Here is a 20,486-nt window from a genome sequence, read left to right as displayed (position 1 = left end):
CAAAATAATTTTCTAAAATCGTGCCCGTTTCATCAGAATCTATCCTATTACTAAAATGTTTCTTCATTACAGGACTCAAGACAAGAGCAGAGAGAGAGAGAGAGAGAGAGAGAGAGAGAGAGTGTGTGTGTTCTGTGTGGGATTTTTTCCCTATGTCGTTTATCAACTGATACCATGCTTGTGCCTCTGTGTGTGTGTGTGTGTCTTATTATTACCATGCTTATGCCTTTATGTCACAGTCAGTATTGCCAGTGTTCGCATGCTATGACTTTAGGTAGCATTGTGTAGTGCATGCAATGACATATATAATGTAGTATTGTGTAGTGTAGACCCTGTTTCAGAGCGGGGACTGGATGAAAAAAATGCGCCAGTGCTTATCTATTATCCTCGAAAATAAAGAATTTTGTTTTGTCTTGTCTCTCTTTGTGAAGGTTCCGTAGTAAAAAGACATTATCAAAAATAGACCAGTGGCGTCACAATTAAGCTTACCAAGATTGGCCCTGAATTGCTCACTCCGAAAAGCCCAGGCAGGTGATCTTGTACAAATAAATATGCACCAGGAAGTTTCGGCTCAGTCTAGTCATTCTTAGATGGTTATTAGTTTGTATCTCTTTTTCTTTCCTTTTTTTTCAGACTGCCAACGTCACTTGAAAGTTGAAACAGTTGAGTTAATTCGTAAGTTTGGTTTCTCGTCTCACCACACGTAGATAATTTTCATTATTATGGTTATAACAGGACAAAGATTTTAAATTTAATGCCACATAGGATTACATCAGTAAACGTGATACGCCAGTTTTGTAGTTGACATGCAACATTGAAAGGGAGGGACTGGCTGGATTGACAGCAGGGGGCCTGAAAGAGTGAAAACGAAGGGCGCCTAGCCACTCATTTTACTGTCACTGTGTCAGTGTCATGTTGAAATGTTTTTGTTACTAATGTTAGAATTTTTTGTTGTGGTTGTTGGTGACAAATTCATATGAACTATGATTTAATGAATTTGGATTATTCTAATCAGCAAACGTCAGATATGTCACATTTATTTCCCAGTTATTTATTTGATTAAACAAAAATTAAGATAATATTTTATTGAATCCAGACCTGTGTGTATTTATTTCATGCTTTATACAAATGATAAATGGGCAAAATTTTATGCTCTAGACGAGAGGTGCAACTCTCACTTGATCCAGTTTCTTTGCTTTAAAGGTAGGCGTGCACCTAGTGTAACTGAACATTCCCAGGATAGCCTGCATGGAATACATTACCAAATAAAGTCTACTCAGGACAAAGGCACAGTGTGTGTGTGTGTGTGTGTGTGTGTGTGTGTGAGAGATATGAATCAGAAAAGCAGCAACGTCAGGAAATGATGGTTATACTTTAAGATGTCTTTACTGTCAATGCATATATATGTATCTATCAGTCTATATAGTTCTATAGTTTGACAGCATTAACCATTCAGTTGATATTGTTGCAACTCTTTTGAAGAGGATGGAGCTTAGAATGATTGAACAATTAAAAAGAATTGTAAGTACACATGTACATAAAATATTATGATGTTGTCAACAAAACATGCAAACCTCATTGATTTTATTTCATCCATAGGTCATTGTTTGAAATAAATTATCAATTATTTACTATAGTTGTTTCAATTTTATGTTGAGTTTTTTTGTTTTGTTTTTATACTTTATGCATGTGCAATGTGAACATGATTTTTGCGAGGATTCTTAACCTAGTATATCAAATCAAGGGCAGCTGATCAAATTGTTTAATCTTTCTATGTAGCTTATAGACTATAGGTATATCTTATCTTCATGGTAGATTGGAATATTAAGTCTTTTGAACAGTTCTGTTGGATAAGTCAGTATTGTGGTTTACATTGATATAACTTCAAATCATTTCACTGACAGTGGTTGAGTTAAACTGCATAAGGATGACTTTTTGATTTTTTTACACTGTGTTCAAGTTGAATCGCATGATCTGTTATCTTTGAAAGCTAAAATAGTAAGTTCATTATTTATTGCAACTGTATTAGTTTTGTCTTGTTAAAATCTTATTCTAGTCTTTGTAACTTACACAGTGGCTGAGGTGAAGTGGGTTTCTTAAAAAGTCCTTTGAATAGTATGAGCAATAAGACATTAAAAAAAACAAACAAGCAAAAGCAAACCCTCACTGTTACACTGTAGCTTAGTTAAATTACATTGGTATTAGTTACTAGAACTTTTTCAAATTATTACACTGTGTTGGAGTTAAATTGTGTTTTTGATCAGTGAATAATGTGCTATGACTCTTATGATGGTAAGAACTTCTTTAATTCTTACAAATACCATTTATTGTGGATGACTCATAATAACTTTCAGTTTAACACTTTGCTGGAATATTTATCATTAGTTTAAAGCCTATTGTGCCATCTGTTTTGGGCCAGTAAGAATAGTTATTACATTGCATTTCTCACCTCATACGTGAAAAATACGTGTAAAGCTTACCATTTTCAAACGTGTTCAAGGTTTTGGTATGGAAACCACCTCCAAATTATTACACTAGATAATCAGTATTATAGTGTGTTTGAAAAGAATGTGGGCTTTGCAGCTCACAAACACAGAAGAAGAAAAAATGGAAAATATTCCTGCTCAGATTCTCTTGTCACATTTGCCTGTATAAACTGGTAAAGATTTATCTGTGTGTGTGTGTGTGTGTGTGTGTGGTGCATATATCTTGCAAGAAGGCCAAAATCAAACATATATATTTTTTTTTCAGGTGAGAGATGGGATGGGGTTTGGATTTAGTTTATTGACTTTTTTTTTTTTTAGCTTTCTTTCATCACTACACAAAACAGTAGAAATAGACTACAAAAAAAAAAAAAATGAAGTGTACATTAAGGGATTATTGATGGACGTGGGGGGTGTCTTTGAGGACGTTGGGGGGAGAGAGAGAGAGCATGTGATGATGTCATGAACTGTGACACACATGCTACTTTACCAGGTAACACTGCTACAAATCTTGCCTGACAGCTACAAGTAAATGCTGACATGGTTTCTGTTTCCATGCATGAGTGACAGAAGTCCATAAATCCCGAAGGGCAGGTAGCTGCAGAGATCTGTTTCATACGTGGGTGGTGAAAAGACATTAAAGAAATTAAAAAGAAAGAACACACACACACACACACACACACACACAAAATGAAGGTGGGTGGACAAGGAAGACAGTGCTGTTATCGTGTGATAGGCCACTTGGAGGACTGTGGTGTTGAAGTGGAAGGAAGGTCTGTGTGTGCATGCCTACCTCTCTACACACACCAGTGTGCCAGGTCAGAGGGGAATACCCCTGCCTTGTCATGGTGGATCACTGTAGACACCTGCACAGCTTGTGATTAAGTTTTTTCATTTGGGTTGGCCCACAGCCAGTTTTTGGTGGATGTGACTGTATACTTTGTGGCTGAAGTCTCTTTAGTGAGATATATTATGGTCTTTTCGAGAGTGGCAGCTGTTGCGCAAATACAGACACCACCTTCAACAACAGGCTGATAAGTTGATGTCAAAATTTTACAAACTTAGACCAGTCATTCTGGAATTCATTTTTGAGAAAGGGACCTGGTTGAAAAGGGTCGCAGGTTGTTTTTTGTTGTTTTTTTTTTTTTCACTTTTGTTGTTTTATTTTTGTTGAGAAACTGGAAAGAGTATGTGAGGAACAGCCGTTGGAAGAGGACTCTTGAGTTCTTCCTGTTTGAATCTGTTCATTTTAAATCCATGTTCTATCATTTGATATCTTCTGATCAGCATAAGGGAGAGTAAGGAATAACTGTTCAAGTCCATGTACTGTTTGGAAAGTGTGGAACTCGGAGCAAAGTTTGGGCAATCTTTCTCTCTCTCTGAGGACAAGAAAACCAGTGGGCTGAATATTATTGAATCAGTTTAGCTGTGATTCAAAACACAGCAGCATGACATGATTGTGGGGGTAGAAAAACCTGTTGGAAGCCAGACTGCAAAACTACAACTGATTGAAACGAGTTGAAAAGTACAGCATTCAGAACATATGATAGATGATAATTATGATATCTGTGACGGACATCTGAAAGAAACAAACTAAAGTCACACTATTCAGACACTATGTCTGTGTCCGAAGAAGGTACAAACAGACCACCTGTTACTTCAAAACACAGACGCAGTGTGGTAGGACCAGGAGCCTATGAAAGCTGTCTGTCAAACAAAATTGCCAAAATCTCCTGCAATGTTCTCCAGCCCCAGCCGGGCTGCCTAAATGCCTGTGGGAAATTTCCTTCAGAATCTGATGAGCCAGAAACACTGCTTCCCTCGGAGACCCGTGCTCTGTATTTGTGTAGAGACAAAGCTACCCTGGAGTATCACATGGCTGTGTTGAAGGAAGACAAAAAAGAAGTGAGCAACTACTTTGTCAGGCTTTGTTTACACTGGTACAGTTGTGTGATGTGTGGTGTTTCATGCTATGCTTGTTGCTGGTTTGACCTTGTCATGTTGTGAGACTGTCTTGTTCCAGAGTTGTTGTGGTGTTCTTTTTTTCAAACCGACCAACACAAAAAAAAGAAGTAATAATGATGATGATGAACTCTCAGACAGGGAGCTTTTGGCATGGACAATAACAGTTATGACACATATGGTATATATATACATGTATTCTAGTACAACATACCATATAGAGTTACACAAACATAGATATAAATGCATTCCAATACAACATACCATACACAGGTATACACACACATATATATATATGCATTCTAGTACAACACACCATGCACAGTTATGCACACATAGATATACATGCATTCTTCTAGTACAACGCACCATACACAGCTATACACATAGATATACGCAGATTCTTCTAGTACAACATACCATACACAGTCATGCACACATACATATGATATACATACATTCTTCTAGTACAACACACCATACACAGCTATACACACATAGATATACATGCATTCTTCCAGTACAACATACCATACACAGTTATACACACATAGATATACATGCATTCTAGTACAACATACCATACACAGTTATACACACATATATATGCATGCATTCTAGTACAACATACCATACCTAGTTATGCGCACATAGATATGCATGCAGTCTAGTACAACATACCATACAGTTACGCACACATAGATATGCATTCTAGTACAACATACCATACACAAACAAGCATGTGCACATACAAACCAACCCAAACTGACACAATACACACAGCCAGCAGACGTTCAACAAGTGTACTTGCACTATCAGCTGTCAGCTTTGAAGACCCACCAACAGTGAGATCCTCCTTCTTCGTCTTTAGTGGGCTGCAACTCCCACGTTCACTCGTAAACAGTGGGATAATGCGATCAGTTTGTTATCAGTGCAACAGCAGTTTCAGTAATCCAGTACACATGTCCTGTTAGCAAACTACCGGTGTTAGTGTTTCTCTAGGCAACATGTCAGCAGTGGTTACACCCATGGGACTTTTCTCTATTTTTATTTATTTCTGCAACTTCGACATCCTGCTGACTGCATGATGCAGTACAGACAGATGTCTTTCTTCCCCCGCACTATCCCGGAATGGAACACTGCCTCATGCAGGATAACTCCTGCATGGGGCAGTGTTTCATTCCAGGATAGTGTCCTGCTTGTGACTGACATCAGAGTAGCTTTAACACCCACCCCTCACCCCCTGCCTCAGCAACCCCCCTTCCCCATTTCTTTTTCTACACTGGTAAGTAGTGTAGAAGGCTAGAGCTGTGCTGGTCAGGTGTATTCCTGGGGACCGCTACGGTAGCTGGATTAGCCTAGTTGGATATGTGAACACGCCAATTAATGGACTGTGCCCCATCTCCCCTATTAGGTAATAGCACATCCCTCGGCATCCCAGTTGAATTACGCCCACAAGTGTTGTGAAGCAGGTGTTAGTTTCACTAGGTGACACAAAGTAACAGGTGTTGTGCTGTGTGTATCAGGTATTTCTGGACCTGCCCCTGTCCAAGGTGCTGTCAGGTGACATCAAGTACGACATCAACAAACAGTGGCACCAGTTGACTGTGCAGAGCAGCGGTGTCCACCCTCCCCGCCACCTGGTATTCCTCCTCCACTCCCCCTCCTCTGACCACAAGGAGGCCAAGGACTTCAACAGCAAGTTAGAAGCTGTCCTGGAGGAAATCCTCACAGCTCACACTTCTCAGGGAGAGAAGGCGGCACAGGGGGACCCCAACAGCTCTGCCACACAGGATGCCTCTCATCTGCAAAAAGGTAAAACGGGATGGTTGTTTAGCCTGGCTCAGCTTTCACTTTTTTTTTTTTTTTTTTTTTAGCACAGTGTGTGTCAAGACAACAGGAGTATGCATGAATAATAATAATACTAATAGTGGTATTTATCTTGTGCATAGACAAAGTGCTTTTGCACCAGTCATTCACACGCATGCATAACTCTAAAACTTGAGAAACTGAAGACAAAGAAGAGGCAGAGAAGGAAGGCTACTTTGGGAAGAGCAGGGTTTTAAGGCCAGACTTGAAAGAGCTGGGTATGGAGACTTGACGAAGCGAAAGAGGAAGTTCATTCCAATTGCAAGGTACAGAGAGAAAGAACGGCGGCCAACAGAATCTGGGTATGCGTAAACAGAGTGGATCCGAAGATGATTGTAGTGAGCAAGATGGAGTGTAGAGGTGAAGGCAGCCACAGAGATAGGAAGGGGCTGATTTGTGAATACATTTATAACTTAGAGTGCTGATCTTGTACTTTATTCTGTGTGAGACAGGGAGCTAGTGGAGATGTTGCAAAAGAGGAGTGATGTGCTCAGATCTTTTCTTTCTGAGGACGAGTTGGGCAGCAGAGTTTTGTATGCACTGAAGGGACTGAATGGATGAAGCAGGCAAACCAGACAAGAGAGTTGCAGTAGTCAAGGCGAGAGAGAATGAGAGAAAAGACAAGTCTAGATGTTGCATCAATGGATAGATATTTCTGGATGGAACTGAATACAGATGTGTGCATGCTTGTCACTCACACACACTTTCAAACTTGCACACTCTTATCATTTTATAAACATGCAAGCTGGTGTGTATGTCTGAATGCATAATGAACACTGATGTTGAGTTTTCTGTATGGAAAAAGTAAAACAAACATAAAAGTATAAGGTTTTTTATATGGAATTTTATCGCGGAAATGTCTCTTTATCATACTGCATTTTGTGGAGTATTGTTCTGCATAATATATAAACACATTTTTTTCACTTTTGTGTTTGTTTTACATGTTTTCTCATTCATGTTGTTTTAGCTTGAGATGGAGTACTTCTGCTGTTGTGATTGTTCTCGGTCTGGAGATAGGATGTTTCTTTACTTTTTGTTATGGGTCTGGAAACACAATATTTCTTTGATGTTTGTTCTAGGTCTGGAGATAGAATACTTCTTTATTGTTTGTTCTACGTCTAGAGATAGGATATTTGTATAATTGTTCACAGGCTATGATGTGAGTTGTGATGATGTGGATATTTGTAGAATTGTTCACAGGCTATGATGTGAGTTGTGATGATGTGGATATTTGTATAATTGTTCACAGGCTATGATGTGAGTTGTGATGATGTGGATTTTTCTATAATTGTTCGCAGGCTATGATGTGAATTGTGATGATGTGGATTTTTCTATAATTGTTCACAGGCTATGATGTGAGTTGTGATGATGTGGATATTTCTATAATTGTTCACAGGCTATGATGTGAGTTGTGATGATGTAGATATTTGTATAAATGTTCACAGGCTATGATGTGAGTTGTGATGATGTGGATTTTTCTATAATTGTTCACAGGCTATGATGTGAGTTGTGATGATGTAGATATTTGTATAAATGTTCACAGGCTATGATGTGAGTTGTGATGATGTGGATTTTTCTATAATTGTTCACAGGCTATGATGTGAGTTGTGATGATGTGTTTTCAGCCAGTGTGACCCAGGCAGCAGGCATCATGACAGAACCATCGTATGTAGCTGTCAGCCAGATAGCCAGTAGACAATCTATGAGTACACTGCAAGGACAGGTAGGATGTTTTATTATTCTGCTTCATTGCAGTGTCTTTTTTTTTCCCCCTTGCAGAGAAGGTTATATTTGTCAAACATGTAATCACATTTCACACTTGGGTCAACAATATAGCAGAATACATGATTAGAGTCCAACAAAAACAGTGAAGCATTACACAGTAAAACCTGTTTCCAGGAAAGTACATAAACACCGACAGTCGCTACACTTGAGTTATATCATTCATCCAACTGCAAGGTTTTGGTTTTTTTGCATATCCCCTATCCCAACAAACATGCACACAGTGAGACAGACACACACAGACACTCTTTAATGTGTGGTGGTGGTGTGTGTCCATCGAGATCGATGATGACCATTGTTGTCATCCAGCTGGGGGATGGGGGAGAAGGTGGTGGTGGTGGGGGCGGGGATGTTCATGAATCTATCTGTGAATGCGCAGATGGTTGAATTGTCCAATCTGCGCACGAAATGTTCGCTGACAGTTGGGGCAGACAAAGACAGGCATATCATTGTCAGGGAGCTTGTTTGCCCGTGACTTTCTGGCCTGCCTCTTCTGAACAGCTGCAGCAGTCCTGTTGGCCTCGCACAACTTGGCACCTTTGTGCACAGTAGCGCGCCATTTGTCACGGTCCACTGCAGATTCCTCCCAGGAGTCAGGGTTGATATCAAACGCTTTTAGAGAGACTTTCAGAGTATCTCTGAAGCGCTTCTTCTGACCTCCGTGTGACCTCTTCCCTTGTTGCAGCTCACCATTGAAGAGCCTTTTGGGCAGCCGATGGTCTGGCATGCGCGCCATGTGTCCAGCCCAACGAAGCTGGGACTGCATCAGGATGATCAGTGGTCGCATTTTGTGACAGTGTGCTGCCAAGGTATGTGAACCGCTTCATCGCACTGAGTCTCTGACCATTGACTGTGATGTTGGGCTCAACGTGGGGTTTCCCTGGGGCTGGCTGATGGAGAACTTCAGTTTTCCTCGTGCTGATGGTAAGGCCGAAGTTCCTGCTGGCAGTGGCAAATTTGTCGACGCTGAGTTGCATATCCGCTTCAGATCCAGCGTTGAGGGCACAATCAGCAAACAGAAAGTCTCTGATGATGTCTGTCATGACCTTGGTTTTGGCTTGAAGCCTTCTGAGGTTAAACAGCTTGCCATCTGTTTGGTACTTGATTCCAACATCACCATCTCTGAAGGCATCAGTAAGCATTGCAGAGAACATGAGGCTGAACAGTGTTGGAGCCAGGACGCAGCCTTGCTTGACACCATTTGTTACTGGAAAAGGAGCAGATGTTTTGCCATTGTCCTGGACTCGAGCCTGCATGCCTTCATGGAATTGGCTGACCAAGGAAATAAATTTCCGAGGGCATCCGTATTTGGCCATGATCTTCCACAGTCCCTCTCTACTCACGGTGTCGAAGGCCTTAGTGAGGTCGACATAGGTGGAGAACAGATCAGCATTTTGCTCCTGACATTTCTCTTGCAGCTGCCTTGCAGCAAACACCATGTCGGTGGTTCCACGCTCTTTCCGGAATCCACATTGGCTCTCAGGCAAATGACCTTGGTCAAGGTGTGCTGTGAGGCGGTTTAGTAGGATCCTGGCAAGTATCTTGCCTGCGATGGAGAGCAAGGAAATACCCCGATGGTTATCGCAGGCTTGCCGGTTCCCCTTTCGCTTGTACAAGTGAATGAAAGATGCATCTTTGAAATCCTGGGGGATCGTCTCTTCTTTCCACATGAGTGAGTACAGCTGATGGAGCTTCTCAGTCAGCACAGTGCCTCCATCCTTGTAGACCTCTGCTGGTATGGAGTCTGAGCCAGGTGCTTTGCCACTGGATAGCAGACGGATTGCTTTCTGGGTCTCAAGAAATGTTGGCGGATCGTCTAGTGCTTCGTTGATGGGGACTTGTGGGAGATGGTCTATGGCTTCATCATTTATGGAGGAATAGTGATTTAAGACACTGTTGAAGTGCTCAGCCCAGTGTTCGAGAATCTTCTTCTCGGTGATCAAGGTATTCCCATCTGTACTGAGGAGGGGGGATGATCCTGAGGATATGGGGCCGTAGACTTCTTTTAAGGCATCATGGAATCTCTTCATATCGTGCCTGTCAGCATTCCCTATATCCCAGGATCTCATCAGCTTTGTCACTCAGCCACTTATCCTGCATCTGACGTAACTTTCTGCTGAACAGTCCTGTGGATGGCATTGTACGTATCCTTTTTTGATGTGGGCTTTGGGTTGCTCAGGTAGGCTTGATGCAGATGGCGTTTCTCATCCAGAAGCTGCTTGATTTCATCACAGTTTTCATCAAACCAGTCTTTGTGCTTTCTGGTCATGGGTCCCAGGGTCTCTGAAGCTTTACTATAGATCAGCTCGCGCAGGGTTCTCCAGTCAGACTCCACGTTCTGGTTGTCCAGAGAGGCGGATTCCAGACGATCTTCCAGCAGCTCCACAAAGGTCTGTTTGATGGTGATGTTTTTCAGCTTAGCGATGTTGAGCTGTTTTTGAGCCTTCTGGCCTTGGGGGCGTCTCTTGGGTTGGATTCGAATATTCAGCTTCGAGACTACAAGGCGATGGTCTGTTCAACACTCGGCGCCGCACATGGTCTTTGTCACACATACATCTTGCCTATCCCTTTTCCTGATGATGATGTAATCGATGAGATGCCAATGCTTTGAGCGAGGGTGCATCCATGACGTCCTGTTACGGGTAGGGAAGCAGAAAACTGTGTTGGTTATCAGCAGTTCGTGCTCTGCACAGGTCTGAAGCAAAAGCAATCCATTTGGGTTGTAGTGGCCCACGCCGTGCTTTCCAATCACTCCATCCCAGGAGATGTAGTCAGAGCCAACTCCAGCATTGAAGTCCCCAAGAATGATGAGCTTGTCTGCTTTCGGGATAGCAGCAATGTCAGAGTGAAGTCCTCGTAGAACTTTGCCTTCACTTCGTCCGGGTTGGTCATGGTTGGGGCGTAGGCACTGACAGTGGTGAGGTGTTTCTAGCCAGATGCCAGTGGGAGTTTCATGGTCATAAGCCTATCGTTGACTCCCTTTGGGATTCCAGCTAGCTTTCTGACAAGTACTGTTTTTACTGCAAAACCAACACCAGCCTCACGTCACTCTTCGCTTCCTCGCCCACTCCAGAAGAAGGTGTAACCAGATCCCCGTTCACAGAGCTCGCCTTCGCCTGCAAGCCGAGTCTCACTCATGGCTGCGATGTCGATGTTGTATCTGGCGAGTTCGGATGCAACTAGTGCCGTTTTCCTTTGGGGTCTGTCCGCGTCATCTCTGCCCAGGAGAGTCCTAATGTTCCAAGCACCAGTGGTGAGAGGAACGATCCTTGTTTATTTATTTTCTTTTTCTTTGTTTCGACCGCTGATGTAGGGTCCCCACCAGCCACAGTATGCTGGCCAGGGTGATATGGAGCAGGCAATTTTTAGGGCACCTTTTCTAGCCCCTTCCTCATGCCAGGGAGGTGAGCAGTGCATTCCTAAAGAGGGCTGCTCAGACGGCTGCCGAGCTCCATCGCTGCTCCTGTCGATGAAGAATGACCCTATGGCCTGAGCCGCCTGCATGCAGGTCTGCGGCTGCGACTGCCAGTGTACCCACACCTGTCGTTTCGTCGCTCGCCTGTCGCCACAGGACTTGGGGGTGATGAAAGGATGAAGGATGAAAGGTCATTAAGGATGACTGATGACTTGCGCGATGAGTTTGTTTAAAGTGAAGAGGAGTTGGGCAACATCGACCTCACTCTTGTCCGGGTTCACCAATTTCCAGTGGCAAGACTAATGGATGAGCACGGATGCAGTGGATGACCAAGATATCCTTTCGGTGTCTCATCTTGCTCTCTGCACTCCACAGTGCGTTGCTGTAACCGCCTTCCTCTCTGTTGAACTGATAGGTTTCTTCCGCAGATTCTGCCAGATCCAGACTTCGCATGCATGGGTAGACACACCCCGGGGGCCAACTTCAATATATAATCCCTCAGTCAATATACCACAAAATAGCAATATAATCTCCTTCTGAGGCGTCGAGGAAACTTAAAGAATAGTCCAGATTAATACAGATTCCTAGAATGTACAAACATAATCATGAAGAAAAAAAAAGCAGTATTATTAAAAAGTCAAAACATATTACCTACTATGGTGGATATTCTATGCTAGCCATCTGTCACCATCATTCTGTTATTCTCATTTTCTCTTACATATACAGAATAGCAGCCAGACACAAACACGCATACACCCTCCCCCCAGAATCATTGCAGTGTCTTGTGATGGTGTGTTACTGTGCAGTGATGTGATGGTGTGTTACTGTACAGTGTGTTACTGTGCAGTGATGTGATGGTGTGTTACTAAACAGTGATGTAATGGTGTGTTACTGTGCTGTGATGTGATGGTGTGTTACTGTGCAGTGATGTGATGGTGTGTTACTAATGGTGTGTTACTGTGCAGTGATGTAATGATGTGTTACTGTCCAGTGATGTGATGGTGTGTTACTGTACAGTGATGTGATGGTGAGTGAGTGATGTGATGGTGTGGTACTGTGCAGTGATGTGATGATGTGTTACTGTCCAGTGATGTGATGGTGTGTTACTGTACAGTGATGTGATGGTGAGTGATGTGATGGTGTGGTACTGTCCAGTGATGTGGGTGTGTTACTGTCCAGTGATGTGATGGTGTGTTACTGTACAGTGATGTGATGGTGAGTGATGTGATGGTATATTACTGTCCAGTGATGTGATGGTGTGTTACTGTACAGTGATGTGATGGTGAGTGATGTGATGGTGTGTTGCTGTGCAGTGATGTGATGGTGTGTTACCATGCTGTGATGTGATAGTGTGTTACTGTACAGTGATGTGATGGTGTGTTACTGTGCTGTGATGTGGGTATGTGTTACTGATGGTGTGTTACTGTCCAGCGATTTGATGGTGTGTAACTGTACAGTGATGTGATGGTGAGTGATGTGATGGTGTGTTACTGTACAGTGATGTGATGGTGTGTTACTGTGCTGTGATGTGATAGTGTGTTACTGTACAGTGATGTGATGGTGTGTTACTGTGCAGTGATGTGATGTTGTGTTACTGTTGGTGTGTTACTGTGCTGTGATGTGATGGTGTGTTACTGTGCTGTGGTGTGATGGTGTGTTACTGTGCAGTGATGTGATGGTGTGTCACTATGCAGTGATGTGATGGTGTGTTACTGATGGTGTGTTAATGTGCACTGATGTGGTGGTGTGTTACTGATGGTGTGTTACTGTGCAGTGATGTGATGGTGTGTTTCTGTGCTGTGATGTGATGGTGTGTTACTGATGGTATGTTACTGTGCAGTGATATGATGGTGTGTCACTGTGCAGTGATGTGGTGGTATGTTACTGATGGTGTGTTACTGTGCAGTGATGTGATGGTGTGTTACTGTGCTGTGATGTGATGGTGTGTTACTGTGCTGTGATGTGATGGTGTGTTACTGTACAGTGATGCGATGGTGTGTTACTGTGATGTGATGTGATGGTGTGTTACTGTGCAGTGATGTGATGGTGTATTACTGTACAGTGATGTAATGTGTGTTAAGGTACAGTGATGTGATGGTGTGTTACTGTGCAGTGATGTGATGGTGTGTTACTGTGCTATGATCTGATGGTGTGTTACTGTACAGTGATGTGGTGGCGTGTTGCTGTGCTGTGATGTGATGGTGTGTTACTGTGCTGTGGTGTGGTGGTGTGTTACTGTGCTGTGATATGATGATGTGATGGTGTGTTACTGTGCTGTGATGTGATGGTGTGTTACTGTGCTGTGGTGTGGTGGTGTGTTACTGTGCTGTGATATGATGGTGTGTTACTGTGCAGTGATGTGGTGGTGTGTTACTGTGCTGTGATGTGGTGGTGTGTTACTGTGCTGTGATGTGGTGGTGTGTTACTGTGCTGTGATATGATGGTGTGTTACTGTGCAGTGATGTGGTGGCGTGTTACTGTGTAGCGATGTGGTGGTGTGTTACTGATAGTGTGTTACTGCGCAATGATGTGATGGTGTGCTACTGTGCAGTGATGTGATGGTGTGTTACTGTGCAGCGATGTGATGGTGTGTTACTGTGCAGTGATGTGATGGTGTGTTACTGTACAGTAATGTGGTGTTGTATTACTGTGCAGTGATGTGATGGTGTGTTACTGTTCAGTGATGTGATGGTGTGTTACTGTGAGTAATGTGATGGTGTGTTACTGTGCAGTTATGTGATGGTGAGTTACTGATGGACTGTGTAGTGATGTGATGGTGTGTTACTGTGTAGTGATGTGATGGTGTGTTACTGTGTAGTGATGTTGTGGTGTGTTACTGATGGACTGTGTAGTGATGTGATGGTGTGTTACTGATGGACTGTGTAGTGATGTGATGGTGTGTTACTGATGGACTGTGTAGTGATGTGATGGTGTGTTACTGTGTAGTGATCTGATGGTGTGTTACTGTGCTGTGATGTGATGGTGTGTTGCTGTGCAGTGATGTGATGGTGTGTTAATGATGGACTGTGTAGTGATGTGATGGTGTGTTACTGTACAGTGATGTGATGGTGTGTTACTGTGCAATGATGTGATGATGTGTTACCGATGGGTGGTGCAGTGATGTGGTGATGAGTTACTGTTCAGTGATGTGGTGATATATTACTGATGGACTATACAGTGATGTGGTGATGTGTTACTGTGCAGCCTGGTTTGCCGGCCACAGCAGTGGAGCAGACGGCAATGGCCCTGGCTGTGGCCATCCAGATGGGTGAAGTTGCCACTGCCGAGAAGCTGGCAGCCATGCTGGCCCAGGGTCACACCAATGTCAGTGTTACCTTTGACCCTGCTGCTGAGGAACGCAGGGCACGGGAACAGGAGATCAGGTGACCCTTTAGAAAATAAGTTGAACAAAGTTATCGCAGCAGTGAAACCATGTCAGATCGTGATAACCAGGTGAACCTTTCAAAAATATACTTGAACAAAGTTATGGTATCAATGAAGCCATGTCAGATCATGATAATCTGGTGACTCTGTCCAAAATAAACTGGAACAAAGTTATCTTAGCAATGAAGCCATGTCAGATCATGATAATCAAGTGACCCTTTCAAAAATGAACTTCAACAAAGTTATCGCAGCTTTCAAGTGTGACTGTTGTTGGAAGGACATGGTGTCAGTCTCCACTCTGGGAGGGACGCTCACACAGTCTGGTTCCGCAACTAAGCTATTATTGTCGTTAGTAGGGGGCTAAGTAGGTGTCCTAAGTATGTCTAATCAGAACAGGCACCTCTGAACACCACTGAAGTGACTCAGCAGCAGTGCATGGTCTCCTCTGGTGTGTGGCCTCCTGCCGACCTGACATCGATGGTTCCCTGTGGACTGCTGATGCTGGGCCTGTGACAGGTGAACCCAGGTGTAGCCGTGTGTGGCGGACTCGGAATTAGCAGCGTGGAAGAAATGCCACTGAAACGGTGCAGATGACGGGGCAGCACAAAAAAACCAGAAAAGTTATTGCAGCAATGAGACCATGCCAGATCGTGATTATCAGGTGACCCTTTCAAAAATAAACTTGAACAAAATTATCGCAGCAATTAAACCAAGTCATCATGATAATCAAGTGGTAGTTTCAAAAAAATAGTTAACAAAGTTACTTCAACATTGACACCATGTCAGATCGGGATAATCAGGTTACAGTTTCCAAAATAAACTTGAACAAAGTTATCGGAGCAATGAATCCATGTCAAATCAGATAATAACAATCAGGTGACAGTTTCAAAGAACAAAAGAAGAATATTGCGCTGAAGTTTCTGCAGCAACAGATCAAAGCAGTCAGTCACATCAGTTAATCTCGTGCATGCACAGCTCTTATTCAGAAGGCTGACAGATAGAACTTAGAAATACATTGAAGTACCAGAGGGCTGACAGAATGTTTTTGATACATATGTTTCTGACAGTGATTGTGGTTGTTGTGTGATGTCTGTGAAACAGATGTTTTTGATAGTGATGATGGTCGTTGTTTGATGTCAGTGTTATGATGGTCATTGTTTGATGTCAGTGTGACGGTTCATGTGGAAGACAGACAGTCTGTGGGCCTGACTCTAGATGACATCAAGGTCAGGGCTAGCGACACCATCCTGGACCTCAAACGTCAGGTGAGTTGACAGCCTTGCTGTCCTTACTTGACATAGGGCTGTGCTTTCAACAGGACTTTTCACATTGTCCTTACTTGACATTGGGCTGTGCTTTCAACAGACTTTTCACATTGTCTTACTTGACATTGGGCTGTGCTTTCAACAGACTTTTCACATTGTCTTACTTGACATTGGGCTGTGCTTTCAATAGGACTTTTCACATTGTCTTTACTTGTCACTGGGCTGTGCTTTCAACAGGACTTTTCACAGCACTGTGCTTACTTGTCACTTGGCTGTGCTTTCAACGGGACTTTTCACAGTACTGTGCTTTCTTGTCAGTGGGCTGTGCTTTCAACAGGACTTTTCACAGAACTGTCCTTACTTGTCACTGGGCTGTGCTTTCAACAGGACTTTTCACAGAACTGTGCTTGCTTGTCACTGGGCTGTGCTTTCAACAGGACGTTTCACAATACACTTTCCTTTGGGCTGGAATGACATCCAGTTCTAGTTAGGAGCAGTTTTCAGTATGTTTTCTGTTGCTGCAGTTTTCATTATGTTTTCTATTGCTTTCAAAGTTAATTGCTTTGTAAAATGTGAAATTTAATAATAATAAATGCCCTCTTTGCATGGAGTTAGTGTTTATTATCCTAATCTTGTGTTTCTTGAAATACGTGTTCTTTTTTGACATATTTTTACTTTTTGACCATTTAGTCCAGTCTTTGTCATATTTTTGTGTGTCAGACTCAACTGTGGGCTGAGAGATTATGAGGTGTGAGTGATAAGCCTTTGGATGGACAAATGATTTCCAGTCGTCACCAAATTTGGCTTATATAGGAAAAAATAAGATATTTCCACATTCTATTTATAATGATAATGCCCTTCTGGGAAGGGCAAAACATTTTAAAGAACTTTTGAGAAGCCAAAAATGTTTCCACAGTCATGTTGTTGTTACAGTTTTCTTTTACACAAAACTTAGCTTTTTTTAAAATCTGACATTCTGATGTAGCACTTTATTCTATTTTCTGACATACTGATATTTTTGTTCAGTTTCTGGGGAAATATAACTTCCCTGTGGAGATGCAGAAGTGGATCATCAACACTTTTATTTAACATACTGACATACTGATCTTTTGTTCAGTTTCTGGGAAAATACAACTTCCCTGTGGAGGTGCAGAAGTGGATCATCGGCAGGCGTATCCCTGGAGACGAGGAGACGCTGAGCAAGTGTGATGTCACCACGCCGGGTCACACGTTGTACCTCTACCTGCTCAACGCCCGCGCCGCCAACCTATCTCGTGATGACGGGAAACGGCACCGGCAGGGGCAGATAAGTTCCGGTAAACCTGCTTTGTTGGCAAGTTCTGGTAAATGTGAAGTGGATGTGGATCAAATGTAGAGGAAAATACCAGTGATATCCATTTACTAGAAGGTTAAGGCCATGGAAAGAGTTTTTCTTTTCTTTGTGAAGAGTGAAACCAACTGTAGACTGCAAGTTATGAAATAATCATGCTGCAGACTCATTCATGGCATGGTGAGTCACAACAGTGTCATTGCTGCTGGAAGGAGGTATGTCTGAATTCTTTGTGGGCAGGGTTTTTAGTGTACTGCAGTGAGCCGCGTTGCCATAAGCCTCTGAAATATTTACCCTGTTTGCTACTTTCTTTCTCTTCTCTGAATCCAGGAATGAAGGGAATATATGTATTACAGAAATCTGGTAACAAGGGGAAGTAATGGTTCAAAGAAAACTAGGAAGGAAAGAGTTTAAAAAGTTTTGATTTCAAAGCTGTATGTCCGCTGGCTGGTTTCAGACTATAAAATGATGAACCCACCCCTCAGTATGTACCCTGATTGTGAAACAATGAACCCACCCCTCACTATGTACATGGTTGGTTTCAGACTGTGAGACTATGAACCTACCCCTCACTATGAACCTGGCTGGTTTCAGACTATGAAATGATGAACTCCTATCAATATGCACCTGACTGCTTTCAGACTATGAAATGATGAACCCACCCCTCACAATATACCTGGATGGTTTCAGACTTGGAAACAGTGCACCCCACCCCCTCTCAACATGTACCTGGCTGGTTTCAGACTGTGAACCCACCCCTCACTATGTACCTGGTTGGTTTCAGACTATGAAACAATGCAGCCACCCCTCACTATGTACTCTGGTTGGTTTCAGACTGTGAGTCAATTAACCCACCCCTCACTGTGTACCTAGCTGGTTTCAGACTTTGCAACGATGAACCCCGCCACCCCCCCTCACTATGTACTGTGGCTGGTTTCAGACTATGAAACGATGAACCCACCCCTCACTATCTGGTTGGTTTCAGACTATGAGACTATGAACCAACCCCTCACTATGTATTGTGGCTGGTTTCAGACTATGGAATGACGAACCCACCCATCACTATGTATTGTGGCTGGTTTCAGACTATGAAACGATGACCCCCCCCTCACTATGTACTGTGGCTGGTTTCAGACTATGAAACGATGAATGCACCCTTCACCATGTACTGTGGCTGGTTTCAGACTATGAAATGATGAACTCCCATCACTATGCACCTGGATGGTTTCAGACTAAGAAATAATGAACCCACCCCTCACTGTGAACCTGGCTGGTTTCAGACATGAAACAATGAACCCCCCCCTCTAGTCCGGTTGTGGAACGAATTAAATAAGGCAAGTTAGGAACAAATTGCAACAGTTTGTTTTATGTTGTTTTTGGATAGTACCTATTGTAATAAAAACATTGTGAAAAAGGGAGATTGATTGAACTCTTAGTTTGTTTATAATTTTGATGAAATGACGTCACAAATGCTCTATTTCTACAGTAGAGCTGCGCTCAGTGTAAACATGGCCAAGTGACCATTCGTTGGATAGGTATCGTTATAAATCAGCAGAATTTAACATAATTTAGCGTGTTGATTGGGAAAATGTGCCATATCTGTATAATTTCGATGAAACTGATGATGTTAAATGCTCTATTTTTAGAACAGGACTGCGGCCAGTAAAACATGGTCGAGTAACCATTCATTGGAAAGGTTCTGATATACATTGTTTTTAATTAGCGCCATATGCTTGCAGAATTAATATATATATATATATATATATATATATATATATATATATATATACCCATATTCAATAAACTGTGAAACAGTTTAGCGGTCAGTTCAAAAGCATATGGGGTGGGCCCCACATTGCAGCTTCACTTCCTTGTTGCCGTGTGTTACGCGCGTGATCACAGCCTTTTCTGGCGCACGATTATGGCTCATTTTTTCAAAATACTATACACTCTCGAATACAAACCTAGCAGCCTTTTGCTGTATAAATGAAGAGAAAGGGCAAAACATAAACTATGCAGTTAGTATGATATTAAATACCTTAACAGCTGATCGTAATGCTGCCGTGATAGAAAGAACATGACCAAAACGTAAGTGTTTCGGCTTCCTTCAGCATCACTTTTTTTCTCCTTAACCCGGAGAGCGCGATGAGCCACGATCGTGGCTTTCCCGGTAAAGTGCGATGGGCCACGATCGTGGCTCTGTTTACATAAGGTCCGACATCATACGGCTATACTCGGCAGCCTTCGTAAAACTGCTTCGTTCTGGTGTTACTGTCTCCCTGCTTGTGCTTGCACAAACTTTGACCGAGTTTATAAGTCCAGATCTTCGTATTTTTTGTAAACAATGAGTGACACTGAAGTTGATAAAGCTCAGGAAATGAGTGACCTTGTCACTAGTGATGATTCGTTTGCTGACAGGGATTCTGGTGAAAACGGCTTTGTTATTTTGACACTTGGGCATGCTGGCTTGCTTGTTGTTCATTCAGTTTTGTGTCTCCAGCCACAAAAACTGGGGGGTGGGTGATGGGGGGGGGGAGGGGTGGTAAAGTGGGTTAGGCATGGATCTATTGCGATTTCTTGACCAAATCAAGCTAGAAAACTGGAAATTATTTTGATTTAAAGCATTCTTGCTGCTTTTGAAAGCAACATGAGCTAAAAGAAAACATTTATTTCTGTTTTTGCCTGTAATTGCATAAAGTATTGTAGATGTGCGCGTGCGTGGCGTCGGTGGGTGTGTCTCAAATAAATAATACAATGCTTATAATTTTATTGTTTCAGTTATATTCATATCATGATTCTGCAGCCAGAACATTTTTTGTACAGTTTAATTCCAATTTTGAGATTTTGACTCTGTAAAAGATGTGAAAATACCTATAAACATTGTGGTTGACGTTTTTGGAAAACAAGTGTGCAAAATTTGTTAATTATATCCTATGGAATATCTCCAACTACATACAAGGTACAGCCTTTTTCTTACTTTTATCTGATTCTTCATT

The 20,486-nt window shown here is 42.5% G+C and overlaps 1 protein-coding gene across 3 annotated transcripts in view; it reads left to right on the top strand.

The window, feature by feature from the left end:
- Nucleotides 1–575: 575 nt before the first annotated feature.
- The window catches only part of LOC143300738 (ranBP-type and C3HC4-type zinc finger-containing protein 1-like), a 57,813-nt gene continuing 37,902 nt past the window's right edge, over nucleotides 576–20,486 (top strand). Inside the window, exons 1-6 of one of the 3 annotated variants that reach the window (XM_076614630.1) lie at nucleotides 576–662; nucleotides 5,972–6,260; nucleotides 7,940–8,037; nucleotides 14,716–14,894; nucleotides 16,064–16,160; nucleotides 17,278–17,476. In XM_076614630.1, coding sequence (XP_076470745.1) covers nucleotides 591–662; nucleotides 5,972–6,260; nucleotides 7,940–8,037; nucleotides 14,716–14,894; nucleotides 16,064–16,160; nucleotides 17,278–17,476 — 934 coding nt within the window. In that variant the 5' untranslated portion in view covers nucleotides 576–590. Of the gene's footprint in view, nucleotides 663–3,272; nucleotides 4,389–5,971; nucleotides 6,261–7,939; nucleotides 8,038–14,715; nucleotides 14,895–16,063; nucleotides 16,161–17,277; nucleotides 17,477–20,486 lie in introns of those variants that run through there. The other 2 variants (XM_076614629.1, XM_076614631.1) reach the window with 2 other exon arrangements.

Source organism: Babylonia areolata, chromosome 26, assembly GCF_041734735.1.
Source record: "Babylonia areolata isolate BAREFJ2019XMU chromosome 26, ASM4173473v1, whole genome shotgun sequence".
Taxonomy (NCBI): domain Eukaryota; kingdom Metazoa; phylum Mollusca; class Gastropoda; order Neogastropoda; family Buccinidae; genus Babylonia; species Babylonia areolata.
Note: the sequence above shows the minus strand (reverse complement) of the source record. Positions and strands in the feature narration are given on the sequence as shown.